Source organism: Leuciscus leuciscus, assembly GCF_965113295.1.
Source record: "Leuciscus leuciscus genome assembly, chromosome: 18".
In the NCBI taxonomy this organism is placed as follows: domain Eukaryota; kingdom Metazoa; phylum Chordata; class Actinopteri; order Cypriniformes; family Leuciscidae; genus Leuciscus; species Leuciscus leuciscus.
In genome coordinates, this window is record NC_138742.1 from 7,303,043 (window position 1) to 7,328,172 (window position 25,130).

At 38.9% G+C, this 25,130-nt stretch overlaps 2 protein-coding genes across 2 annotated transcripts; one reads left to right on the plus strand and one right to left on the minus strand.

Moving 5' to 3' along the window:
• Positions 1 to 5,042: 5,042 nt before the first annotated feature.
• On the plus strand, positions 5,043 to 11,745 carry tgm1l3 (transglutaminase 1 like 3). Its single transcript, XM_082145566.1, has 14 exons — positions 5,043 to 5,778; positions 6,257 to 6,579; positions 7,147 to 7,338; positions 7,441 to 7,692; positions 8,091 to 8,209; positions 8,359 to 8,466; positions 8,608 to 8,785; positions 8,875 to 9,013; positions 9,459 to 9,651; positions 9,940 to 10,093; positions 10,171 to 10,455; positions 10,627 to 10,787; positions 10,985 to 11,121; positions 11,232 to 11,745. Exons 2-14 carry the CDS (start codon positions 6,258 to 6,260, stop codon positions 11,374 to 11,376), a joined length of 2,385 nt encoding a protein of 794 aa, XP_082001692.1. The 5' UTR covers positions 5,043 to 5,778; position 6,257; the 3' UTR covers positions 11,377 to 11,745.
• A 5,698-nt stretch (positions 11,746 to 17,443) lies between these two features.
• LOC309481002 (protein-glutamine gamma-glutamyltransferase K-like) lies at positions 17,444 to 23,675 on the minus strand. The gene is made up of 14 exons (XM_082145787.1): positions 23,506 to 23,675; positions 23,091 to 23,179; positions 22,433 to 22,624; positions 22,059 to 22,310; positions 21,825 to 21,943; positions 21,546 to 21,653; positions 21,231 to 21,408; positions 21,001 to 21,139; positions 19,686 to 19,878; positions 19,444 to 19,597; positions 18,911 to 19,195; positions 18,597 to 18,757; positions 18,371 to 18,507; positions 17,444 to 18,226 (listed from the first exon to the last, which is right to left on the minus strand). Coding segments are annotated over exons 1-14 (2,157 nt in total). The 5' UTR covers positions 23,508 to 23,675; the 3' UTR covers positions 17,444 to 18,078.
• Positions 23,676 to 25,130: the final 1,455 nt, after the last annotated feature.

Genomic DNA, 25,130 nt, shown 5'->3' on the forward strand with positions numbered 1-25,130 from the left:
TAAGGCACTCCAGAAGGTTCTCATGGCAAGAGAGAACATTAGATGTGATGTTGATGAAAACCTGTGGCCTGATGCTAGAGAGAGGCAGGATTAGCCCCTCAATTATTTATTCGAATTACAGTATGTACTTTTAGTTTCTACCTTTTTTTCTCATTACTGTAATTCCGTAAATTACTACAGACTATTGAAGCAAACTGCTCATTTTCATTTACCTTAAAGAATTATGTTCTAAAAATTTAAATAAATCATATGAAAGAATGTCACTCTTTTCTTTGAAGAAAATATTACTTTGTATGAAGTCACTGAAATTGTTCAAACTGTAAAGATGAAAAGTTAGTATTTTCTGTATTGGTGTTTGATGCGAGTGTGTTCTGAGTGACAGTGTGTGTTATCTCAGTGAGGGTTGTGCAGTGTGTTCTGAGTGACAGTGTGTGTTATCTCAGTGAGGGTTGTGCAGTGTGTTCTGAGTGACAGTGTGTGTTATCTCAGTGAGAGTTGTGCAGTGTGTTCTGAGTGACAGTGTGTGTTATCTCAGTGAGGGTTGTGCAGTGTGTTCTGAGTGACAGTGTGTGTTATCTCAGTGAGGGTTGTGCAGTGTGTTCTGAGTGACAGTGTGTGTTATCTCAGTGAGGGTTGTGCAGTGTGTTCTGAGTGACAGTGTGTGTTATCTCAGTGAGGGTTGTGCAGTGTGTTCTGAGTGACAGTGTGTGTTATCTCAGTGAGAGTTGTGCAGTGTGTTCTGAGTGACAGTGTGTGTTATCTCAGTGAGGGTTGTGCAGTGTGTTCTGAGTGACAGTGTGTGTTATCTCAGTGAGGGTTGTGCAGTGTGTTCTGAATGACAGTGTGTGTTATCTCAGTGAGGGTTGTGCAGTGTGTTCTGAGTGACAGTGTGTGTTATCTCAGTGAGGGTTGTGTGTAGTGTTTGGCTGCACTGAGCCTGTTTTGAGCCGTGTGTTAAGAGTTGTGTTGCTTTGAGAGAGTTTTGCAGGTGATGTGAACTGTTTAGCTCAGGTGACTGTTGGTAGTGCAGACTGTAGTTAGAGTTTTGCACATGTAGCTCCAGTTGTGCCCACTGTCGTTTAGCAATGGAAAAAAACTGTAATACATTGCATTGTAGGAACAGATGTAGCCTATAGTATAAACCATCATAAGTCACCTTTAGCTCTTTTTACAATACAGATTGTATCAAAGCAGCTTCACAGTGATAACATGAAAATAATACAACAAAGTTTGTTTCTAGAAGAAAATTGCGTCATCATCCACCCTAAGTAAGGCAGATCAATAATATTGTTGAATATTAAATGTCCCCAACTAAGCAAGCCAAAAGCTAAGGCAACAGTGGCAAGGAACCAAAACTCCATCAGGAGACAGAATGGAGAAAGAATGGAGAACCCAGGCTCAGTCGGGGGCCAGTTCTCCTCTGGCCAACGAGCGAACAGTGTATGATTATGACTAAACATAATTATTTTCCTGAAAACCAGAAAAATATAGTGCCATAATTTACACATATTATTGGCTTCCATCTGTCTATTGATGTCAGTAATTAAAATAAATTAATACTGTGTGTGTGTGTGTGTGTGTGTGTGTGTGTGTGTGTGTGTGTGCGTGCGTGCGTGCGTGCGTGCGTGCGTGCGTGCGTGCGTGCGTGCGTGCGTGTATGTGTGTGTATGTGTGTGTGTACTTGTACAACTATCTTTGTGAGGACCAGTTTGAGTTTTCGACCACTGGAGTGAGGACATGAGAATAAAGTGAGGACATTTTGGCCGGTCCTCACTTTCTGAGAGCCTTGTTTGGGGTCAAGACTTGGTTTTAGGGATAAGGTTATAATGAGGTTAAGGGTCGGTTTAGGGTCAGGGTTCGGGTTAGGCACTTAGTTGTGATGGGTAAGGTTAGGGTAAGCGGCTAGAGATTGCATTGTGTCAATGAATGTCCTCATAAAGATAGATGTACAATACAGTTTTTCTCAGTCGCTTTGATGCATTTCTCACATCACTATTTACATTTGCACAACAGTTAATGCGGTTCTCAAAACAATTAGTACAAACTGCAAAACCTAATTGATAACCTGCAAAAGCGTGTCACTTGCTCAAAATGGATAGCTCATTCCTCAAAAGCAAGTATTCATGTCAATGAAAGTGTCAGTGTCATCAAGATGAAAAGTCCTGACACCATTGTTTATGAACAAGATAGTCAAATGGCTTTGTCATGTTTTCATTATGACAGTTTACTCTGTCAATGTTTTCCAATGCAAAAAAGTCAGATCTTGGTGACACTACCTGAAAATGCTCAAGACAGCACTATATACTATTTGCACAGCCATCTGAAAAATACAGTAAAGTTACACATTACTGTATTTAGTGAGGTAACTGAGTACAAGACACTGAATATGTATGTTTCACATTTTTACTGCATATGCTCTTTGCTATTCTAATTTGTTCACAGCATTGTGCAATAGAAAAAAATACACCCTTATTTACAACAAACATAAACTCCCTTTGGGTAGAGCTGTGCACAACAATATTGCAGTACATATTGGAACTGAACATTGGTTGCAACTTGCAACTAATGCTTCACACACCTCTTCTCATCAGTGAAAGCTGAGATTCACCTGTGAGAAATTGTTCAATTTAGGAGAGATAAAAAAAAAAATATATATATATATATTTTTTTAAATGTGAAAAATTTGCTTGACAGATTTTGACAACTAGTTCAACATTTTTGTATGTAATGACTCAAGCAATGAAATGAGGACTATTAGTTTTATGTGGAATGACTATTCAGCATTAACAAGTATAGTTAATTTTGACTGACATGACATAAGCAAATGATAATGTTATTATAACGTTGGGGTTGAATGATAGGAGGAAGCAGGATCTACATGCAGCAAACTTTATTAAATAAATCCAAAACTAGACAGACACAGGACACAGGACACAAACAGCCAACATACAATAACAAGAACTCACAAAGACTGAGACTAGACACAGGGCTTAACTACATGGGCAAACAATCTAAACAAGATAACAAGGGGGCGTGGTTAATCAGAAACACCTGGGGAGACTAATCAACATAATGGGGAACTGCTAAACACGGGACAAGACAGAGGAACACAGACATGAATCATTACAGTTATAAAACAGCAGAGAGTTGTATGAAAGCAATTGATGCATGTCCAAAAGCATTTGCAATTTGTTGGAAGGAATGAGAAACTGCTACTATGATGTGCAAATGTAAATAGTGATGTGAGAAATGCACCAAAGCGACTGAGAAAAACTGTAATGTGTGTGTGTGTGTGTGTGTGTGTGTGTGTGTGTGTGTGTGTGTGTGTGTATATATATATATATATATGTGTGTGTGTGTATATATAGTATGTATATGTAAACAAATGAACACGTTTCAAATTCGCGGCTCTCTGTCTACATTTCAACAAGCTGGCTTCTCTCAACCGACCAAAAATAATAAAAAAGTATGTTTGTCTTCTTCAAGTAAATCTTCTTTTAAACGTAAATCTAACAAAATAAGTGAGGTTAATGTGCAAAGAATTATCACACACACACACACACACACACACACACACACACACACACACACACACACACACACACACACACACACACACACACACTCACACTTAGATAGATAGATAGATAGATAGATAGATAGATAGATAGATAGATAGATAGATAGATAGATAGATAGATAGATAGATAGATAGATTTTTGATCAATTTATTGTGTCCTTGCTAATTTATTCATTTCTTTCTAAAGTATACTTACTGACTTCTAATGGTTTTGAACACACACACACACACGCGTGCGTATAAATGATAATTTTCTTTACAAATATTTTAAAACAGGGAATTTGGTGTCGCTGTTTGAGAAGCTGAGATGTGGAGTTCAGTCAGAATTATGAGATCCTGTTCTGACCTAATTAGTGCCATTAGCATCCAGACTGAATCATTTAAGGGATTCAGTGGCATTAAATCTGTAATCCTCCTTGCTGTCCAAACTGTAACAACATCATTTCTTTTCATGCCTAAACTAGAAGGAGGAGACACAAATGATCTTGCATGTCCAGTAAGTCTGCTTTACAGTATTGCTTGATAGTTCCCCCAAAGATGAAAATACTGTCATCATACTCATGTCATTCCAAATATCAGTGTTGTATAGTTTTGCCCTCTGAATATGCAAAAGTAGGGCTTTTACACAAAGACCATGCAGGGTCAAGTTACACGGGAAAGTGATCTCTGATAATTAGTGTTTACTGGGAAAATCAGATGCGCATTCAGAAGCAAATGGAGATTAAAACATGCAGGATGATTGTGCTTAATAACTCTGAATTAATTGAAGCCAAACTGAAAAATCAGTGAAAGTTAGATTTATAATTCATACACAGCACTTTCCCCTCAATTAATTGATAATTTACTCAAATTCATGTGTTCAACCCCTGATCATAAATTAGGCAGTTTATGCAATAAGGAAATAGAGATTGGGCGAATCGTTTGACTGATGGCATGATCGCCAAACCCAGCATTAACACTGGGTGTTTTGCTCAGATTATTTTCTTTGAGGATTATGATGCAAATTACAGTTAAATCCTTATCCTAATCCTTTATTTTTTGTGATTTATTTAATTTTTTGATGACAGTTATGAAACACAGAAGGAAACCGTTTAAATCTGTGGTGTGTCTGTTTGTGTCTAAAGACTTGCAGGAAGGATCTGGGTGTGTAAATCGCTTCACTGAGACACTTTTGGTTGAACTGAATTTTTCCCAACATCAAAATTATTATAAAATAATATAGTTTTGGATGAAGTTAAGCAAGTCACACCGTAGAGTAGTAAACATTTACTAATGTATTTAACAGCGGTCTCATAACAGTCTTGAAAAGTTCTTATGTACTCCCTGTGAAATATAAAATTAGCACACGATTTCTCTCAAATTGTCAATTAATATGAACATTCAAAAAGGTCTTATAAGTAAAAACATAGAATTCTAAAAAGAAATTATGCTGACATGAATTTTTGGAGGATTATGGAAAAATGTAATTTTCTTAATTACATTTTTCATTTAATATTTTAGGAAAAATGTCTAAGCATCCTTAATGTAATAATTCTTTGCACATTAACCTCACTTACTTTTGTTAGATTTATGCTTAAAAGAAAAGAAGAAAACGCAATTTTTGTTTAAGGATATAGGTATTTTTACTGGAAGACAAGACAAACATACTTTTTTGATTATTTTTAGTTGGTTGAGAGAAGCCAGCTTGTTGAAATCTAGACAGAGGGCCGCGAATATCAAGTGTTTAATTTGTTTATAATTCTAATACTTTATACAGTGTAAAACAGAGAATGAGGTGTGTCAAAACTCCATCATAAATGTATAGGCTAATCCATGCAAAAATGTGCTTATGTGCTCCTGTATGCTGGAATTGCTCCATTAACATTTAATTATGCTTATACCAATTATAGCCTACTATCAGAGCAATTATACTAAACCGTAAATTTGCACATTCGTTTTTCAAATTAACCTGTGTGATTCATCTCCAATCCTTCCCTCCCTCCCATGAGACAAGGAAACACTGTAGGCACTTCTGTTACTCATGTGAATGGGCTGGGAATGGAGATGTGGATATATATACCAGACCACAGCGGAGAGAGTGTCACAGCGCAAGAAGCCGTGGTTCCAGACAGACTTACTTTACTTCAGTAATTTGAGTTCAATAAGAACTGTTACTCTCTTCAGATTCAACATCACTCCAGAGAACGAACCGGAAACATGTAAGTAATCAACTAAAACATGTCCAATATCCAAATATCCAATTCAGTGTCTCTTTATATAGCTATGGTGAAAAATAAATATGTTTGCATTAGTATACTTGCAGCCAGACTAATTTAGCACTTCAAGTGTGTAATTGATTAGTTAACTTGAAGTGTGCTATTTTGAAGTATATTTTAGTTGTAATTAAATTGTAGTAAAGCATAACTTTAGGTGTATTTAGTGTACTTTTGTGTGCTAAATTGGAACAACTTCAAGTATACTTCGTTAAAAATTGTTGGTAGCCTATATATTTGCAAAGTACTATTGAAAAAGGGAATATATTTAAAATTCAATAAAGTATACTTTTTTCACTAGGGTTTTCTGTTGAAATTTAGAGATGGAGTCCTTGAAAGATGTTATAGGCCAACAGTACATGAATGTTTAACTATTTAAGTGAAAACATCACTCTCCTTCTTCTTTTTCTGCACTTCTTCACAGCATGTCTTTCTTTAGGTGGGGCCAGACCAACAACTTCTGCAACATCGGCCGTTTCCCAGCCGCAACACTCGGATCACACTGCGCGCCGGTGTACCAGAACCCTTGTGTGGACCCTTGGGTGAAGCCTTTGGTTCCTCCTTGTGTGAAACCTGTGATCAAACCTTGCGTGGTTCCTTTTGTGAATCCTTGTGTCAACCCGTGCGCCAACCCGTGCGCTAACCCTTGTGCGATCCCTTGCGACTACATCAGACCTCGCTGTGACTACGACTGCAAGCAAGTCTTCCACAATGAGTGTGCTGATGAATGTGTGCGTACCTGTGAAGGTAAGACTTGTAGATCTGTTCTTTTTTTGTGAAATGTGTTTATTAACTCTTTGGTGCTGTTCGGTCATTTTTTCTTGTGGAAACGTTTGGTACTGCACCCTAACAAAATCTTACTGAAAGCAAATTTTTTGAGATATCAACTTCAAATTTGGAAAACAGCTTGTTTAGATTTATGGCTTTGATTTTCCCACAGTTTTAGAGTAAAACGTGTTTTGGAAAATATATATTTCATATAGAAACTGAAAATGGTATTTTTGTGCATTTTTCATGACAAATCATTTTTTTTATTTCGTCTTTAACTGAACTGAACCAAACTGAAGTCTGTGCTCTAAAGCATTAAAGATTTATGAGCGTTTAAATTGGAAATTTTATTGTCAGGTACATGCTCAAAAAGTGAATGAATGGATTATAAATACTGCATAAATACAATTTAGTATCATAAAATCTCATAAAAATACAAAATATTAAATAAAAGAATACAAAAAGTTAATTAAAAAAAATTCATTCATTTTTGACCAACACGCCAGTACAGCTCCTGATTGATCTCTTCTGCTTGGTTTTCCTCAGATTTGGTTCTGCAGGTGCGTTGTGTTGACCTGATTAAATCCTGGAAGTGCCAGAATCGTCTGGAGCATCACACCAATTGTTATCGTAGTGATAACCTCATTGTCCGTAGAGGACAGTGTTTCCAGATGTGGGTTGAGCTGTCCCGGCCGTTCAATCTGAAATGTGACAAACTTCACCTGGAGCTGAAACTTGGTCAGTTAAGTCTTTATGATCAGCTTGATTTTTTTTTATTTTTTTTTTACTTTTAGTTAATGATAATAACCCTGGTTATTTCTTGCTGTTTGTATTTTACAGGTAATGCTCCATCAATATCCAATGGCACTCTGGTGATTGTTCCATTAGTGGAAGAATTCAAAAAATCTCGCTGGGAGGCCAAGATTGTCGAAAGGGTGCAAAACCGAGTCAAACTGTGTGTGTACTCCCTTCCGACTGCTTGTATTGGACGATACAGCCTCACCGTTGTGACTTGCGGCCCAAGAGGCAGAGCCACGTCATCATGCAACCCTTGCAATGACATTTACATGCTGTTCAACCCCTGGTGTAAAGGTATGTACAGTATGAAGAGGAAGAGAATTGCATTTCAGACTTTTGAATGCAATGTAAACTGTGCACTTCAGAAATTCCATGCAGAAGTCTTAATGTTAATTCATTTTTAATTGTCTTTGTGAGAAATCTTGCCAACAAAAACATGCCACACTTATTAATTTGCAAGATATATAAATATATTATATAATGTTTTCACTACAGGCTGTAATTGTATATTTCTACAAATGTCTTTGTAAAGAATGGCACTGGATGTTAATCAAGCATTAGAAGGAACATTGATTATTATAATCGGTAAATGGTTGTAAAACTGAATCAAGAAAAAACAAATGAAACCATTATCGAAACTACGGTATATGAAGCTTCTCAGTTTAAATGTCAGCACTCTCTTTCTTTACTAGATGACTCTGTGTACCTGAATGAAGAGGCGGAGAGAGTTGAGTATGTGCTGAATGACACGGGCAGAATCTTCTATGGAACTAAATGTCAGATCACATCCAGAAACTGGAACTTTGGCCAAGTAAGAGACAAACTTTTCATTAATATATGTCAAAATGTTTGCAGTGGAATATGTTTGATCTGAAGCGCTGGAATACAAGCATAGCATAAACCACAGAAATTGCACACTGCATGGCAAGCATCTTAACTTTTAATTCCTCTGATTCTTAGTTTGATGAAGGAATCCTGGCTGCGTGTTTGTTTGTGTTGGAGAAGAGTGGTGGACCTTGCTCAGGATGGGGAGACCCTGTTAACGTGGCCAGAGTGGTGTCTGCTCTGGTAAGTCTTCTTTTTCCTCATGAAGCCTAATGAACTTCCTGATGGGCTGGGCTCTATGCTTCCTCTGAATGATGCAATCATGACTTGATGATGTTGAGCAAGAGAACAGATAATAATGTAGCACTCTTCACACTTTCACAGATTAATGCCAACGATGACTGTGGTGTGTTGGTGGGTAACTGGTCAAACTGCTATGGAGACGGAACTTCTCCTACATCCTGGTGCGGAAGCAGTGCCATCCTGAAACAATACCACAAATGTGGAGGAGTACCTGTCAAATATGGACAGAGCTTGGCCTTCGCTGGAGTCACCAACACAGGTAAGAGTTCAGGCGGAATGGACAAGGAGAAAATAAGGGTTGAGAAAGGGATAGTAGATGTAATTCACTTCTTCTTCTCTTTCTCGTAGTGTTGAGATGTTTGGGCATTCCCACTCGTCCGGTCACAAACTTCTGTTCTGCTCATGACACTGATGTGTCTATGACAGTAGATATTTATCTTGATGAGAACTGCGGTCTGATCGATAACCTGAACCGTGATTCAATCTGGTAAGATTCTGTACGAACCTCTTTCATTATGCAACATCAGCAACAGTGTCAACTATAGTATCATTAAGCAGTATTATCTAAATTGATTTTTGATTCCATTGATTTGACATTTTCACTACATATTTTCAAAAGTAGTTGATTATAAAGATACCAAGTAGGAATTGAGACTATTATCTTTACAATGGCTTTGTATACTGCAAAGCTGAATATGCAGTTTGGCAATAGCAGCTTTGATGAGCACCGCCTATTGGTGAGAAAATGTAAATGCACTGAATATAAATTGAATATTTATATATCTAATTGTGATCACCAAAACTATGCAATGTTCTGGACAAAGCACAAAGTGATGAATTTGCATTGCAATCTTTTCTTGTGTCCTCTTGCATTGCATTATATTTCTGTCTCCTCTGGTGTGATGTGAATCCTTCTCCTTCTCTTCATGTAGGAACTACCACGTGTGGAATGAGGCCTGGATGGCTCGTCCCGACCTCCCATGTGGTTTTGGAGGTTGGCAGGTGGTTGATTCCACTCCTCAGGAGACCAGCCAGGGCATCTTCCGCTGCGGCCCAACACCTGTTGCTGCGGTCCGCAGTGGACAGGTCTTCCTTAAATATGACACTCCCTTCGTTTTTGCTGAGGTACGAACATGCCTTGTAATTGGATCATTAAGCACAGGGTTTTGATGCAATTATTCCAGAACACGTGAATCTCTTTGTAACATGCACATTATCTTATGGTAATATATTATAGTGTTAGTGTTTTGCAGTAATATTATTGATTTGACTGCACTGACTCTATCAGATGAGAACAAAACTTGAGCTGGATAATGACTGCTTTACAGCAAAATTTGAATTTGCCTCATATTTGATGAAGCTTGCATCATTGATTGTGTTATTTTCCTGTTTTACTACATTTTCTTGCTGTAGGTGAACAGTGACGTAGTCTTCTGGCAGAGAACAGCATGTGGAACCTTCGCTGTGGTCCACGTTGACAAGAACGCAGTGGGTCACTGCATCAGCACCAAGGCTGTCGGCTCAGACAAACGTGTGGATATCACACACCACTACAAACACCCAGAAGGTGAAAAGTCACACACGTCACTTAAAGACTCTTTCACTCAGAATAGTTGTAATAGCTTCCCTCCCCACATCCTTCAGGTTCAGAGGAGGAGCGTTGTGCTGTGGAGACAGCCCTTCGTCACGGCTCCAGGAGATGCACATACCCACTGCCCTGCGCTGAGGATGTTGTCTGTGATATCAGCATGAAGGGTGATGGACCATGTGTGGGCAAGGATGCCGTGATCTGCATCGCTCTGAAGAACAAATGCAGCTCACCTCGTAGCGTCACCCTCCACAGCCATCTGTCGGCCACATACTACACCGGAGTCCAAAAATCCTTGGTGAAGAAGGACCAGACCTGCTTTGAGCTCAAGGCCAGTGAATGTAAGAAATGAAAGAGCTTAGCTAAAGTTGAGAATGTAAAAATCCTTTCAGAGACTAAAATCAAATCAAATCTAATATGAAATGTTCTGATATGATGGAGTTGAGGATTTTACTGTCACTTTCAACAGAAGCATTAGAATTTATCATTGTTTATCTCTTGTTCCTCTTTAGCCAAGGTTCTGGAGTGGGCCCTGCGATATGAGGATTACAAGACTCACCTTGTGGATCATTCAGCCATGATGCTCACTGTCGCTGGACGGGTCACTCAAACTACGCAGATTGTGGCCAAACGCTTCAACTTCAGGATGTGCACACCAGATCTGGTTATTTCTGTGAGTTTGAATAACTTGAAATCTATACTTCACCTGCTGGACATAATGTGTGTTTGTTGATGAAACTATACATTTTATAAGCCTGTCTTATGGCTAGACGTAAAATCAAGAACTACTGATGATTATTAGCTGGGTGGTCTTTTGCATGACTGTCCTGTAATCTGTAGTGTGGTGTTAATTTGGATTGTGGTTTTCAGCCTGGATGTGATTGTGTGGTGGGCAAAGAAGTGCCGATCCAAATCACTTTCCAGAACCCACTGCCCTGCGTGCTGAAGAACGCCATATTCCGTATCGAGGGACTGGGACTGAAGCACTGCAGATCCATTAACTATGGGTAGGAAATGAATCGTGTTAAACTATAAAAAAGAATGGGACATTTAACATGCTACTATTCATTTTTCTTGGTATATAAATCAATTCTTACTTTTTTTGTCTGTTTATCAGTGACATTGCAAGCCATGCCACAGTGAACCTGACGGAGAAATTTATCCCCAAGTGTCACGGTCCTCACAAACTTCTGGCCTCCCTGGATTGTCCTCAACTCACTCAGGTTCATGGATGCTCTAACATCATTGTCAAAGAAAAGTAAACATGCACTCAAATAACCGGAGGACCAGAAAGCTTTCAGCATGCTTTTCACGTGGATTGATTTGCAGAGTTAAAAAAATAAATTGTATTTTAGTTATGTAATCTCCAGTGAAAATGGTAAACCAAAGGGTGCATTTAATCTCGGAATCTTGCTTTTAAAGGGATGATTTATGGCTGACATTGTTTTTTTGTGGGTGATATATTCTGGAATATGTGATGTAGTTTCACATATAAGAAAGATTGCAAATATTCAATTATTCTAGTCATTTGCTTTCTTTTGTTATGTAGTCAACACTAAACAACTGACAATTTGTGGTTGTGTTCTATGATTTATTTTCTTCTTGTAGCTGCACTGATAATCTGGCCTCAATGTTGCATCAATAAAAGTCATTAACTTGAAGTAAACGTGTGTTTGTGATGAGTAATAATGAATCTGTAGATCAAATGATCATGACGTTATACAACAAGGAATGACACTTTGTGGGTTATTGAAACAAGTAGCTAGTGTATGAGCGTTAGAACATTACAGTGTAAACTCCTGGCCAAAAAATAAATAAACAAAATGGGCCAAACCCAAAATGGCTCAACATTAAGCTTTTAATTGTCTTAAACAAATTATTTAGCAATTAGCAAAATGTAATAAAATGCACCACTTAAAAAGCCACACTTTGTCATCTCCATGCAAAAACATGGAGCATGGAGATGCTCCAAGTCAAGTCACCTTCATTTATATAGCACTTTTAACAATATAGATTGTTTCAAAGCAGCTTTACAGTGATAGTAGGAAGTTAAAGTAACAGAGATTGTTTTGGCTTTACAGCAGCTCTAGAATAAAGTTATTGTCCAGCTAAAGTTAGTTTTGATCGATTCACTTCCGTTGTTTAACCTTTTGATATTTTATTTTATTTAAAAAATGCAAAAATTTAACTTTTTATTGAAGCAAAATAATTGAAAGAAGGGGGAAAATCACATTATATATAAAAAAAATTTTTCTCCAAAACACATTGGGAACAATTATTTGCCCCCTTTTATTAAATACTTTTTGCAACCTCCTTTAACCAAGATAACAGCTCTGAGTCTTCTCCTATAATGCCTGATGAGTTTGGAGAACACCTGACAAGAGATCAGAGACTATTCCTTCATACAGAACCTCTCCAGATCCTTCAGATTCCCAGATCCATGTTGGTGCTTCTTCTCTTCAGTTCAGCCCACTCATTTTCTATAGGGTTCAGGTCTGGGGACTGGGATGGCCATTGCAGATGCTTGGTTTTGTGCTCAGTGACCCATTTTTGTGATGATTGTTTTTGAATCACTGTCCTGATGGAAAATCCAAACATGGCCCGTTATAAGATTTCTAGCACAGGCTGTCAGGTTTTGATTTCTTATCTGTTGGTATTTGATCGAATCCATGATGCCATGTATCTGAACAAGATGTCCAGGACCTCTGGCAGAAAATTGGGCCCACAGCATTAAAGATACAGCAGAGTATTTCATTTTACACATGGACCATGGTGTACTTTTTATTTTTTATTTTTTTTATCTGTCCATAGAACGTTTCAAAAGTAACTGACACTACTGGAACTTCAAACGGGACGGGTTCTATGGTCAGTTAATATATATATTTGGAGTTTTAGACCATTTAACTTAGTGATTGCTACAGTATCAGGATGTGAAGAGACTTTCAACCAGCATAACAAAACAAAATAAATTCTGGAACAAGAATTTTCTAAGTAATTAATTTATTGTCATTGAATGGCTTTTTTAAAGGTAAATGTATGTGACATGATATTGACGTGACATTACATAAAACATGAAGCATTTCGGTAAGTTGTACTGTATCTTTCAACATACCTTCCAGTTCATTGATATTAATTTCATACTATAACTAGTAATATAACAAGAGTTGATCAGTGCACAGTCTGCACGTGCTTCTGGTTGAATTAGCTAGAATTAGTTAATTTTCTGCCAGAGGTAGCAGAGAATTAGCTAAGACAGCGATTTATTACAACACATTAAAGAGCGCCAAATGGTATTTATGGTTTAATTTATTTATAAATATTGACAGAACTATACAACTGAGCCTTAAGGCCTATTTACACTTCTGCGTCGAACTGCCGCCGTAGCTACATCGTAGGCTGTGTGTAGCGCGCGTACCCTTCGCCGTACCCTGACGTGCACCTCTCCAAAAGTGTAACAACGCGTCAATTGTACGCGGACGCAAGCGCTGTGATTGGTCTGCCAGAACCCCTCCCTCGGGGTTTCACATGCTCCCTAGGTGTGCGTGAACGCGGACAACGACGCAGAAGTATAAATGAAAACCAACGCGTTGCCTACAGCGTAGAGGTTCCGGCGTAGGTCCGACGCAGAAGTATAAATCAGCCTTTAGCCTGGCTAACGTCAGACCAAGTCTCATTTGAGACTTGGTCTGGGAACCACGTTCATTTTCTCGTATTTGAGGCGTGGTTTACGAATGCCCAGAGCCGTTTATTGGGCACTATGAATGTCTATCAGATGCGCCTGTACGTAGCTCATAGTCAATAGGCTTGTTCGACTTCAAACAGTTCTGCGCAGACCGATCGGCGGCTGACTTGAAGCAGTGCATGCCGGTTAGAAATTTTGTCCGACTTGATATAGCGCCAACGCCACGTGACTGTGACATATGCCATCAAAGTACCGCGAGAGCATTTCGAAAGTAGCCGGAGAACTCAGCCAGCGCAGCTTCTCAAGAGCGGCTGCACTGGGCTGCAGGAGGGCTGATGACGACACAGCTGTCCCACGATTGGCCGGATTCACCGCATGACAACGATCACGTGTGTTTCGTGTTTATTCGAACACCTTTAGTTACTCTAAAGCTCACAAATCAGTTTTTTATAACAGTAAACACTCTTTTCATGTCATATGTTATATTGTGTCATGTTTATCAAATTAAAACTGATTAAAAAACGTATAGACTCCACTTCATTAATAGTAGCAATTATGTTGAACTTTATTCTTGTTCAAACAGACGCTGTATGAAGCAGTACATAAAGTAGGCCTATTGAATGAAAATGTCTCTGAAACATCTGTGTATTATTTGGCCAATATTACATTTATTTCACTTCAGCTGTGGTAAAGTACGCGAACACCACGTGAGCGGTCAATACGGGAACCAGAAAGTGTCCGACTTCACGTCTCCGTTTGCAGCTCCTCCCCGCCTGCACGCGGCTACTCTCGCCGATCGGTTACATCCAGCCGCAGCCGATGTCGAACACACCTTATCGCTTCAATTATACCAGATGACGTATGTAGAGCGAAAGAAATTTGACGAGGAAAAAGACGATGGGTCAAAAATGTATTTGTACACGATGGCGTTTATCGAATATTACCGTTTGTGCAAGATAAACATGAGGGTAGAAGGTAACGTCGAGTCTGATGCCATGTTGGATCCATAGATATAAGGCTTGTTTGAGATGAGCAAAATCTGCGCAGAACCGATCACCGGTGATCAGCGCGAGATACATGCCGGTTACAAATGTGTCCGAGTGCGGTCCGCCTTGCTCTGATGTCATGCTGACGTATGTCAAAAATCTCTCGCGAGCGCAAGGCGCACCTACGTCGGATTCTGCAGTCGAGCGCAGTTGCTCTCCACCGACTGCGCTGATCAAAAGCATGATGGGAAACGACTTGCTGACGACACAGCTTAATGCTCATTGGCTTAAACAACTGTGATCAGTGGTGTAGTCTACGTGATACGCAGGTATACGCCGTATACCCACTAGAAAAGGCCAAGGATTTGCGTATACCCACTTAAAAAAAGCGTGAGGATACGTATCAACTTCGTTTTGTGTCAGAACTTTCACTTTCATTCATAAATTCACCCCGTCAGTGTTTGCGAAGCGACGGATCGAATCGCGGAATCCAGTCACAAATGGAACTTGCTATATAAAGCAGAACGTCACGGAATTAGGCTATTTTTGAATGAATAAATCAAAAGTAGCTGCTGTACAATGAATCAAATCTCGATATGGACTAGTGTCTATGAATATTAAAGCTAAAAGAGACTGCAATTGTTCTACGCGTCTCTGGGAATGAGCGCTCAGTTTGCTCCACTACACATACACACACACACACACACACACACACAGAAGCACGCGTGACTCACGCTCGTGGTGTTTTCAGCGTTTCACTGTATTGAGACATGATGTAGGCTACACATGTGCATTTCATCGCAGAGCTGCTATGAGAGTCACTTGATGAGAATTTCACCATTTCATTTGATAAAACTATCGTCATTCATTCGTTTCATATGGTGCGTTCAAGTCATCTCGTATAGATCGTATTTACGAGTTGAATGCACATGAACGCCACCACAATGTCGTAAATACCAGTGGGGAGCTCGGGATTTTCTTTAAGCCCCGATCTGTACGAGTTGGGGGCGTGTCAGTGAGAAGCATGGCGGAATCAATGAATGCAACGTCTGTAGTTGAGCAAAGTGATAGTAAAATATAGCCTATCACTTACAGGTTTAGCAGTGACATTGTAAGGCTTTTTCATTTATAACAAAGTAAGCTCTCTGCACAAAATATGATATAGCCTACTTGTAATATAACAATTAACTAATTATATAATGATACAGTTCATTTACATTGGCCTCATAAGTTAATTAAAAACATAAAAAGAAAAACACACCCGATGCGCATTCTTTGTTCTTCATTTTCTATAAGCAGAGTTAACAAAACTTGCTATATTTTCGTGTTATTCATTAAAAGAAGGTACACCACCATCTTGCTCCGACGAAACTGACTTGAACGCACCTCACGTCGTCAACACGACTTCCCACCTCGTACGTACGAAATTCCCAGGAGGACTTGAACGCACCAATATAGCCTACTACACACAGAAACTGTTATGTCTTTACGACAACCTGTCAAAATAAAAGTTCTGTATAACTTGAAGAAATTATAACAGAAATATATTACTATTGCACAGAGTATACTTCAGGCCTAATAATAATAATAATAGTTTATTAAAACACACAGAAACTCAAATGTCTACAACCCACCAAAATAAAAGTTCGGTCTAACTCAAATTAATTAGAAAGGAATTGCACAGTAAAATGTATTTTAAAATAAATTTTTTTTCAAAAACACCATTTCTAAAAGTAAATTTGTATTTGTGCCTATAATGTTTTTTTTTTTTTATTGTTGATAATTGTCAACTGATAAAACCTGTGCTTCAGGGACCATATAATCATATAACAAATAAATAAGTTGATAACACTTAGTATTTCATAATGCTCTCAATTACATGTCGATGCATACTGTATGCATTAGTGAGTGTGGTGGTGCTTATGGGGTGACGCTCTGGGCTGGGTGAGTATGCGGCGGGGGGGGGGGGGGGGGGGAGCTGGGGGTGTTATATTAGAGTATACTCACTACAAAAAACTAGACTACACCACTGACTGTGATGTATTGTTCTCTTTTAAAATGTTTTGATTTTAAAACTCTAATATCATATGTGTATGTTATGTGTGAATATTCCCAAATTATCTGACAGTGCGATCTCTTTGGGTTATGCAATTTAATTTTTATAAAAATAAAGAAAGAAAGAAAAACACATTATGTCTGTAAAGAAAAAAATATTGATAAACATGTAGGCCTATTTGGAATGGAATTAAATAACAAGTACTTTGGGTGTCTTGTTCATTTTATTTATTTTCATATAAAAGCAACAGAACTTGAATTGCATCCAGTTTATTAGCAACACTGTGCACGAGCATGAATCCCGCGATATCCATCTTTGATCTCACAGGTGTCAGATCCACTGAGAAGAGAGAACTGTCCGGCTTGCCTGCGCTTTTTTCACTCCTCCTCTCACTGCAGCCGCCTACTCTCGCATACATTTCAGGCGAGGCAAGGCGCATCTCAAACAAGCCTATAAACAAACTGCTTCGGTGTCGTCATCGTCTTGCTGCTCCCTCACCGTTCTGTGATTGGTCCGACAACTTTCATCGAATAACAATTTATCACAAATTGTACGATTGTCAGTCAGCTAGCGTGATGTGTAAAAGTTATGAAAAGCAATTCCATATACACTGTGAATGTGTTTATCTCATAATAATTGTAATAATAATTATACTTATATTGATCATTTAAATGTGTTTGTCTCATATCTATCTGTTCCAATAATATAAAAGAAAATTGATGCTACCTTTAAGAGCTTTGTAAGAACATTACATTTTATGATGATGCAATATATTTATAATAAATCAGAATTTCACATCATAAACAGACATGATTCATTTCAATTATGTTTTATTTATGCTGCGACAGCACAGAGACAAGATTAACAATAAAGTGATTAAGAGGAAATAAGTAGAAATCAAAAGTTTTCATTGACATTACTAGCATGAAAAAAAAAAGCTTTTTTCATAATTCATTCATTATAATCATAATCATAATCTGCATTAGAAGGAATTACTAATCCCATATCCCAATACATTACTTAAAGAAGGGAAATTATTCATCAACAGGATGTAAATCACAATATTTAGAAAACAACTTCCAAGACCATAATTAATCTGTAACATTTGTCTTTAGTAGATGAAGTGAAACAGTGTTTGCAAATCATGTGAAACACACAATGGAAAATTTTACTGAAGCATTTAGTCATCAACACTTTCTTTTCCAATCAAAATTTCCTCTCTTTCGGTTATTCGATTGGTTTAACAGTGCTGTTTGACCACAAGGTTGGTGAATCCATGCACCTGAGTGAGCTGAGGACAGTCGAATGAAGCCAGAAGCTTCTGTTGGCCGTGACACCTGGGAACAAACTTCTCCGTCAGGCACACAGTGGCATGTCCTGCGATGTCACTGAGGAAGAAAAAAGATTATTTAATATTACTGTAATTTATATATTTTAAAATAATTGTATAGAATTAATTGGAGAATGTAAGAACAGAATAATGGCAAAAAATATTTATTATTTAATCGACCAATTCATTAAATTAATTATACCCATAGTTAACAACTCTGGGGTGCTTCAGTCCAAGTCCCACAAAGCGGAATATAGTGTTCTTGAGGACACAAGGCAGTGGATTCTGGAAGGTGATTTTGACATGCACTTCTTGACCCAGGACTGCATCACATACAGGCTGAAAAGAACCACATACAAGACAGATTTATTAATATTTATAAATTATTTCAGCTGATCAACAGAATAAGTTGAATTCTTTAAACTCACAGCGAGAACTAGATCTGGAGTGCGCAGTCTGAAGCTGTACTGGGTGGCCAGAATCTGCTTAGTCTGAGCGACGTGTCCAAAGAGGTTGAGCATCAGCGGGGCGTGATCCACCAGGTGTTCCTTATACTCATCATAACTCAGGGTCCATTCCATAGGTTTGCCTATAGTGGGAAAAGTTATATGCTTTCATTACAAGTCTCTATTTTAAATAACTAACAGATTATGTGCTAATTTGCATTATTAACTTTACACATAAGCTGCACTAGTAACTGTGTGGTCGGATGTATTTTAACTCAAACTTGATCATTTCTCACATTCTGAGGCCTTGAGCTCGATGCATGTCTGATCTCTCTTCAGGAAGGTCTTCCTGACTCCAGTGTAGTACATGGCTGCTGCATGGCTGTGGAGGGTGACGCTACGAGGTGAGCTGCAATTGTTTTTTAGATTGATGCAAAGCACGGCATCTTTTCCCACACACAGTCCATCGTCCTTCAGGCTTACTTCACAGACAACATCCTCAGCGCAGGGCAGTGGGTATGTGCATCTCCTGGAGCCGTGACGAAGGGCTGTCTCCAAAGCAGCACACTTCTCAGAAGAACCTGATCAATGGAAGCAGGAGGAGGTGAATGTACAATTAAAATGATTGATTCTTGCTCCACTTTTACTATCCAGGTGTTTCTTTTTTTGGCCTTTCACCTCTTTATGAGAAAGACATGATAGGGAGTGTTATTGACTCGAACCTCATCCTCATAAGCACAATGGCTTAATGTGTCTGGAGCATGAGTTGCACCACATCCTTTACCAATTCAAATGTAAGTATTTTGTGGCATATGTATGGCCCACTTACCCAGTGGGTGTTTGTAGAGGTTTGTGATATCTACACGTTGATCTGAGCCGACGGCCTTGGTGCTGATGCAGTGACCTACTACATCCTTCTCAACGTGGACAACAGCAAATGTTCCATTACTTTTCCTCTGCCAGTAAACTTTATCACTGTTCACCTAGAACACAAGGAGACAAACAGGAATTGTAAGTCATTGTATGTCAATCTCTGTATGACAGAATGCTATATTAAAGGAATTAACGCACTTCTGCGAAAATGAAGGGCACGTCATGCTTCAGGAAGGTCTGTCCACCGCGGATCGCAGCAACAGATGTTGGGCCACAGCGGAAGAAGCCCTGGCTGGTCATTTGAGGAGTGGCGTCAAGCACCTGCCAACCTCCAAAACCAGATGGCAGGTCGGGACGAGCCATCCAGGCCTCATTCCACACATGGTAGTTCCTACACAAAGAGAAGAAGAAAGACATTCACTTAAAGGGATACTTCAGGATTTAGCATTAAGCTTTGTATTAGTAGAAAACCTGTAGTATTTTCGAATTACCGTGCTTTCCAGCCTCATATCCCCCTGAGACGAGAGATTTATGTATTTTTTGTCTGGAAAAAATCCTCCGATGACGCAAAAATCGTCATTTTGCGTCATCGGAGGATTTTTTGGCCAGAGGCTAAAGACTACAGCCAGTAGTAGGGGCTGTCCCGCATGTTCTCAACCCGCCCATAGAGGGTGGGATCTCACTCACAGAATGTACACACAGTGTCAGACGTCTTTCTTTGGAAGCTAAGCTAACAGGCTTCTGTTCTGTGGAGAAAGCTGAGTAGTAGGAGAAAGCTGAGTAGGGGTTACCATCCTCTTTTCCCGGACATGTCCGGCCGTCGAGATCGTCCAAAATGTCCGGGATTCGCTTTTGCTTTCTGCAGTCGCCATTCATTGTTTACATGCACACCTTTTGTTTCAATCTAACTGAATTCATTCCGATTGGTGAATCTGAATGTAGTGTTTACATGAACGCTAAACAAGTGATCGGTTGATCGGTTGATGTGCGTTTTAACAGTGCTAAGAAAATTCCCGCTCCTCCGGGAGAGAAACGAGACCGGTGTGTCTCAGTAATGACGCCACCAGCCTCGCGCCGTTCTCCCGCGGCCCTCAGCCTCGTCCTGCTCGCCACAGTAAACATAATGAATGGCGACTGTAGAACGCAAAAGCTGAATCCCAGACATTTTGGGCGATCTCGAAATACCGGGCAAACTCGTCACGGAGACTCACTAGTAGCCTAACCTTGTTGTTTTCAACTGCGCTCTCTAACTGGTAGGTGTGGCTTGGGAGTGGCCTCCTAGGGCAGCGAAGCAAGTGAATTCTGGGAGTTGTTGTCTTTCATCCACATAAGCCAAACATACATTTTCTGGCTTTTCTCAGTCTAGAAAGCTCCAAATTCAAAAATGTCTTCACATTTCTTGTACATAAATGACCTATTTTAAATACACATTCATCTTTCCAGAGGTGAAGTATCCCTTTAATGCACTTTCAGAGGAACTTTAGGTGACATCACAAATGTTCATGGTACTTACCAGATTGAATCGCGGTTCATGTGATCAATCAGCTGAAATTTCTCATCAAAATAAACATCACTTGTCAAACGAACGTCAGTGTCATGAGCAGAACAGAAGTTTGAGACTGGACGAACAGGAATGCCCAAACATCTCAACACTACGAGAAAGAGAAGAAGAATAAGTGCATTACATCTTCAATCCCTTTCTCAACCCTTATTTTCTCCTTGTCCATCCGCCTGAACTCTTACGTGTGTTGGTGACTCCAGCGAAGGCCAAGCTCTGTCCATATTTGACAGGTACTCCTCCACATTTGTGGTATTGTTTCAGGATGGCACTGCTTCCACACCAGGATGTAGGAGAAGTTCCGTCTCCATAGCAGTTTGACCAGTTACCCATCAACACACCACAGTCTTTGTTGGCAATAACCTGTTAAAGAGAGACGATTGATAATGTTGTGTTTTTTATGTAGCAAACTTCATGCATATGTACCATATTTAGAACAGAGTAAATCAGACCGTTTTGTTAGGCTTTCCAACATAGATAGAAAGAAAATGAATACTCACTATGTCAGACACCCCTCTGGAAATGTTGATGGGACTTCCCCATCCTGTGCAAGGGGTACAACTCTTCTCCAGCACATATAAGCATGCAGCCAAGACTCCCTCCTCAAACTAAGATTCAGATGGCAGTTTGTAAATTGTGAAACATCTGGAATGCTATCTTTTGTAACGTTTTTTTCTTGTAACACACAGTCCCCTTTGAAATCAATGGTTTTGCAGAGTCTCCCTGACATACCGTAAACTTGTGTGTAGGCACTTTTAACTCTCAAGTTTAACACTTACTTGGCCAAAGTTCCATGTCCTGCAGCCAATCTGCTGTTTAGTTCCATAGTAGATTCTGCCCATGTCATTCAGCACATACTCGACTCTCTCCGCCTCTTCATGCAGGTACACGCAGTCATCTGAGAACAGAGAAAATTGGACTTGAAGCTTCATAAAGATTTAATCGTGCTTTCTTTCTTTCCGCATTCAATTTAATCTTCATATAATCAGGTTTCAGTGTAATGAAACACGTACCTTTACACCAGGGGTTGAACAGCATGTAAATGTCATTTTCAGGAACACATGGTGAAATGAATCTTCCTCCTGTACAGTGAGTCACGACACTGAATTGGTATCGTCCAACGCAAGCAGTCGGAACAGAGTGCACACACAGTTTGAGTCGGTTTTGGCCCTTTTCAACAATCTTTGCTCCCCAGCAGTCTTTCTTGAATTCTTCCACTATTGGAACGACCACATAAGTGCCGTCTCGGATGGATGCGATATGACCTGTAAAGCACACAGAAGAACAAGTGATTCCAGTGAGAGTAGAAATGCATGTTCCTCCTCTACATATACAGTATCTGCATGTCTTATATTGTCACCCACGCACAGGTCATACAGTAACTAACCAAGTTTCAGCTCCAGGTGGAGTTTGTCACAGCTGGGATTGAAAGGACGGCAAAGATCAATCCACATATTGAAGCACTGTCCTCTGCGGACGATGAGGTGATCATCAAGGAAACAATGTGTGTGATGCTCCTGACGATTCTGTCCGGTCCTGCACTTGAGAAGATCGACTTTACTCACCCGGAGGAGAGTTTCTGAGAAAACGAAAAAGCAGAAGACAGCTCATTAAATATCAAACAGATCATTCATTGTGTTATTACAACAAAACATTTCCCATCATGCATTGCAGGACAACGATCTACGACTCTTACGATCACCTCCACCTTCTCGCTTGATTGTGCAATCTTCCACACACTCCTTGATGACAACTTCCTTAGTCTCATAATCACGGCATGGAGTGATAGTTGCAAGGTTTAGTGTATGGAGTAGCGCAAGGGTTAATGCAAGGGTTAATGCAAGGGTTGATGCATGGGTTCACCCATGGCTTTACACGAGGATTTGCGCATTGGTTCACATGTATTTGCGCTTGGGTTCACGTATGCATTTACCCATGGATTCACATGAACATTTGCGCATGAGCTTAAACACGGATTTGTGCAACTGTTAGCATAAGGGTTTGCACATGGGTTAACACTAGGGTTGGTGTAAACCGGTGCGCACCTTTCCAGCTTTCATCCTCCTGCAGTTTGACCTCTGGGAAACGGCCGAGGGTGCAGAGGTTTTGGCATGGGTTGTTTGCAAAAGGCATCCTGTCAGAATAAAAAAAAAAACAGATTGTGAAGGATGAGTTAAAAGATACATTAAGATTAAGATCGTCACTTGTTTGCACAAGTCCAGGTGGATCATTACTAACGTCTGTTGAATCCTTTCTTATGTATTCACCTAAATATTAAATCTATGAGCATTCAAATCATCAAGTCATGTTTCTATAACTCAAGCTGCGTTTACTAGACAGGAAGGTAAATCATCTTAACCTTTTTCTTTTGGTGGGTTATTAAGCGTCCAGAAAACAATTAATAAGTGCAAAATAAAACCAGATATGAAGCCTGAAGTGAAGTCAAAGTTGATCACTTACATGTTTTAGTCCTTGTCCTTGTTTAAGAGAAACTGAACCGGGAACTTGGTTTACTGAAGCGAGTGAACAGTGAGTCCTGCTTTAACCAGCTCTTCTTTCCACTGCAGCTCTGGATATATATACTTCATGTCCATCTCCACCCATTCCACGTCTCTTGTGATAAAGAAGATAGGATTTTGGGTGAGTGACATGATAATTGAATAATTTTTTTTTTAGGGATTTAAGTCCAATTAATGTCTTAGTTTAATTGTTCTGTACTGATAGAGATCGAGAAATCCTCGAGTAAGGAGAAAATACTCATTTATTATGACATAAATGCCAATGCCAAACTAGTCATGGCAAGGTTACAGGTGTGATTACCAGATCATGCATTAGTTTTACTTATATTTTAAATTATAAAATGTTTAAAAATGTAATTAACCAGAATTTAAGTAGTTTATTATTTCTGTATATTTATTTCTTAATTAACGTTCTCTCAGATATGTTTTGTGGAAATTCAATTAAATGAAACTGAATTGTCAGTTGTACAGTTTTACCTCAAGGCCGACACTGATTACAGAACCAAAGCTAAGTTAAATCTTGTTGTTACTTTTAAATTATATACAATTTAGGTAAAAATAGACATGTCATTGTTGGAAAATATTCTCTTTGATTCTAACTATATAAACAGCTGCTACCTGAAGTTTGAAAATATTTGTTTTGCAAAACAGTCATAGCCATTTCACACCTAGTTTTACTAGGGCACATTATACATTGCTTTGCAATTTTCATAGAGTTTATGTGTTTCTAACATAAACAAAACTGAAAAGTAACGATAATAATTAAATATGACACATTTGGTGTTGTAAGTGGCATTAATTAGGGCAGTAAAACCGTGTCAATGCTAACTGAACATATAAGTCATCATCACCATATGTATTTCAGGTTTGCATAAAGTGTTAATGTACTGTGTGTGTACTACTTAGTGTAATGGTATAATTAATGTATAGTTTTACATTGTGTATCTTCGTTTTTAAAATCACTTCATGTAAAATAGTTAATGTTCATTTACTTTATTTTTGTGAACAAGTATAACAGGTTCTGATGTCAACAGCTACATAACAAGGAGATTTTGTGATAATACTGGTGCTTAGTTGTTTGAGTATATGAGAATAATACGATAATACACATAAGTAAAAAGATATTCAGTGAAAAATAATAACTGGTTCCTAATTAAATAATGATGTAGGTGATGGATTCAATTATGTGAACAGATACAGAGATTAAAATTCTCTCATCATGCAGATCTGGAAAGTAAGCACACTACAATTAGGGGTGTGAGTTATACAAAACCAGTTTTCTTGATGGAGAGCAGGAAGTATATTTTCCCAGCACACAATAGATTTGCATATCAGCTTGTGATTAATACGTTAACATAACCATGTCTTTACCCAAAAGAGAGTAATATTTTCCCATCAGACAGCTACCTTATAAGCATTCATTTTTTTTAATGTCTTAAAAAGCTAAAGGTTAGGCTTTTGATCAGTAGAGAGTAGACCGTGTTTATATATATATATATATATACACATACACATGCATACGACGCATACGATTATTGTAATCGCACTTTGACGGTGTGATTACAA

What these genes read in the sequence shown, in the direction of transcription:
- tgm1l3 (XM_082145566.1), top strand. Translation starts at nt 6,258, where the DNA reads ATGTCTTTCTTTAGGTGGGGCCAGACCAACAACTTCTGCAACATCGGC. An exon ending in GAAACTGGAACTTTGGCCAA is followed by an intron (nt 8,210 to 8,358) that starts GTAAGAGACAAA and finishes TCTGATTCTTAG; the next exon opens with TTTGATGAAGGAATCCTGGC. An exon ending in CTCCCTTCGTTTTTGCTGAG is followed by an intron (nt 9,652 to 9,939) that starts GTACGAACATGC and finishes TTCTTGCTGTAG; the next exon opens with GTGAACAGTGACGTAGTCTT.
- LOC309481002 (XM_082145787.1), bottom strand. An exon ending in CGCTGGAGTCACCAACACAC is followed by an intron (nt 21,140 to 21,230) that starts GTAAGAGTTCAG and finishes TCTTTCTCGTAG; the next exon opens with TGTTGAGATGTTTGGGCATT. An exon ending in CCCAGAGTTGTTAACTATGG is followed by an intron (nt 18,227 to 18,370) that starts GTATAATTAATT and finishes TTTCTTCCTCAG; the next exon opens with TGACATCGCAGGACATGCCA.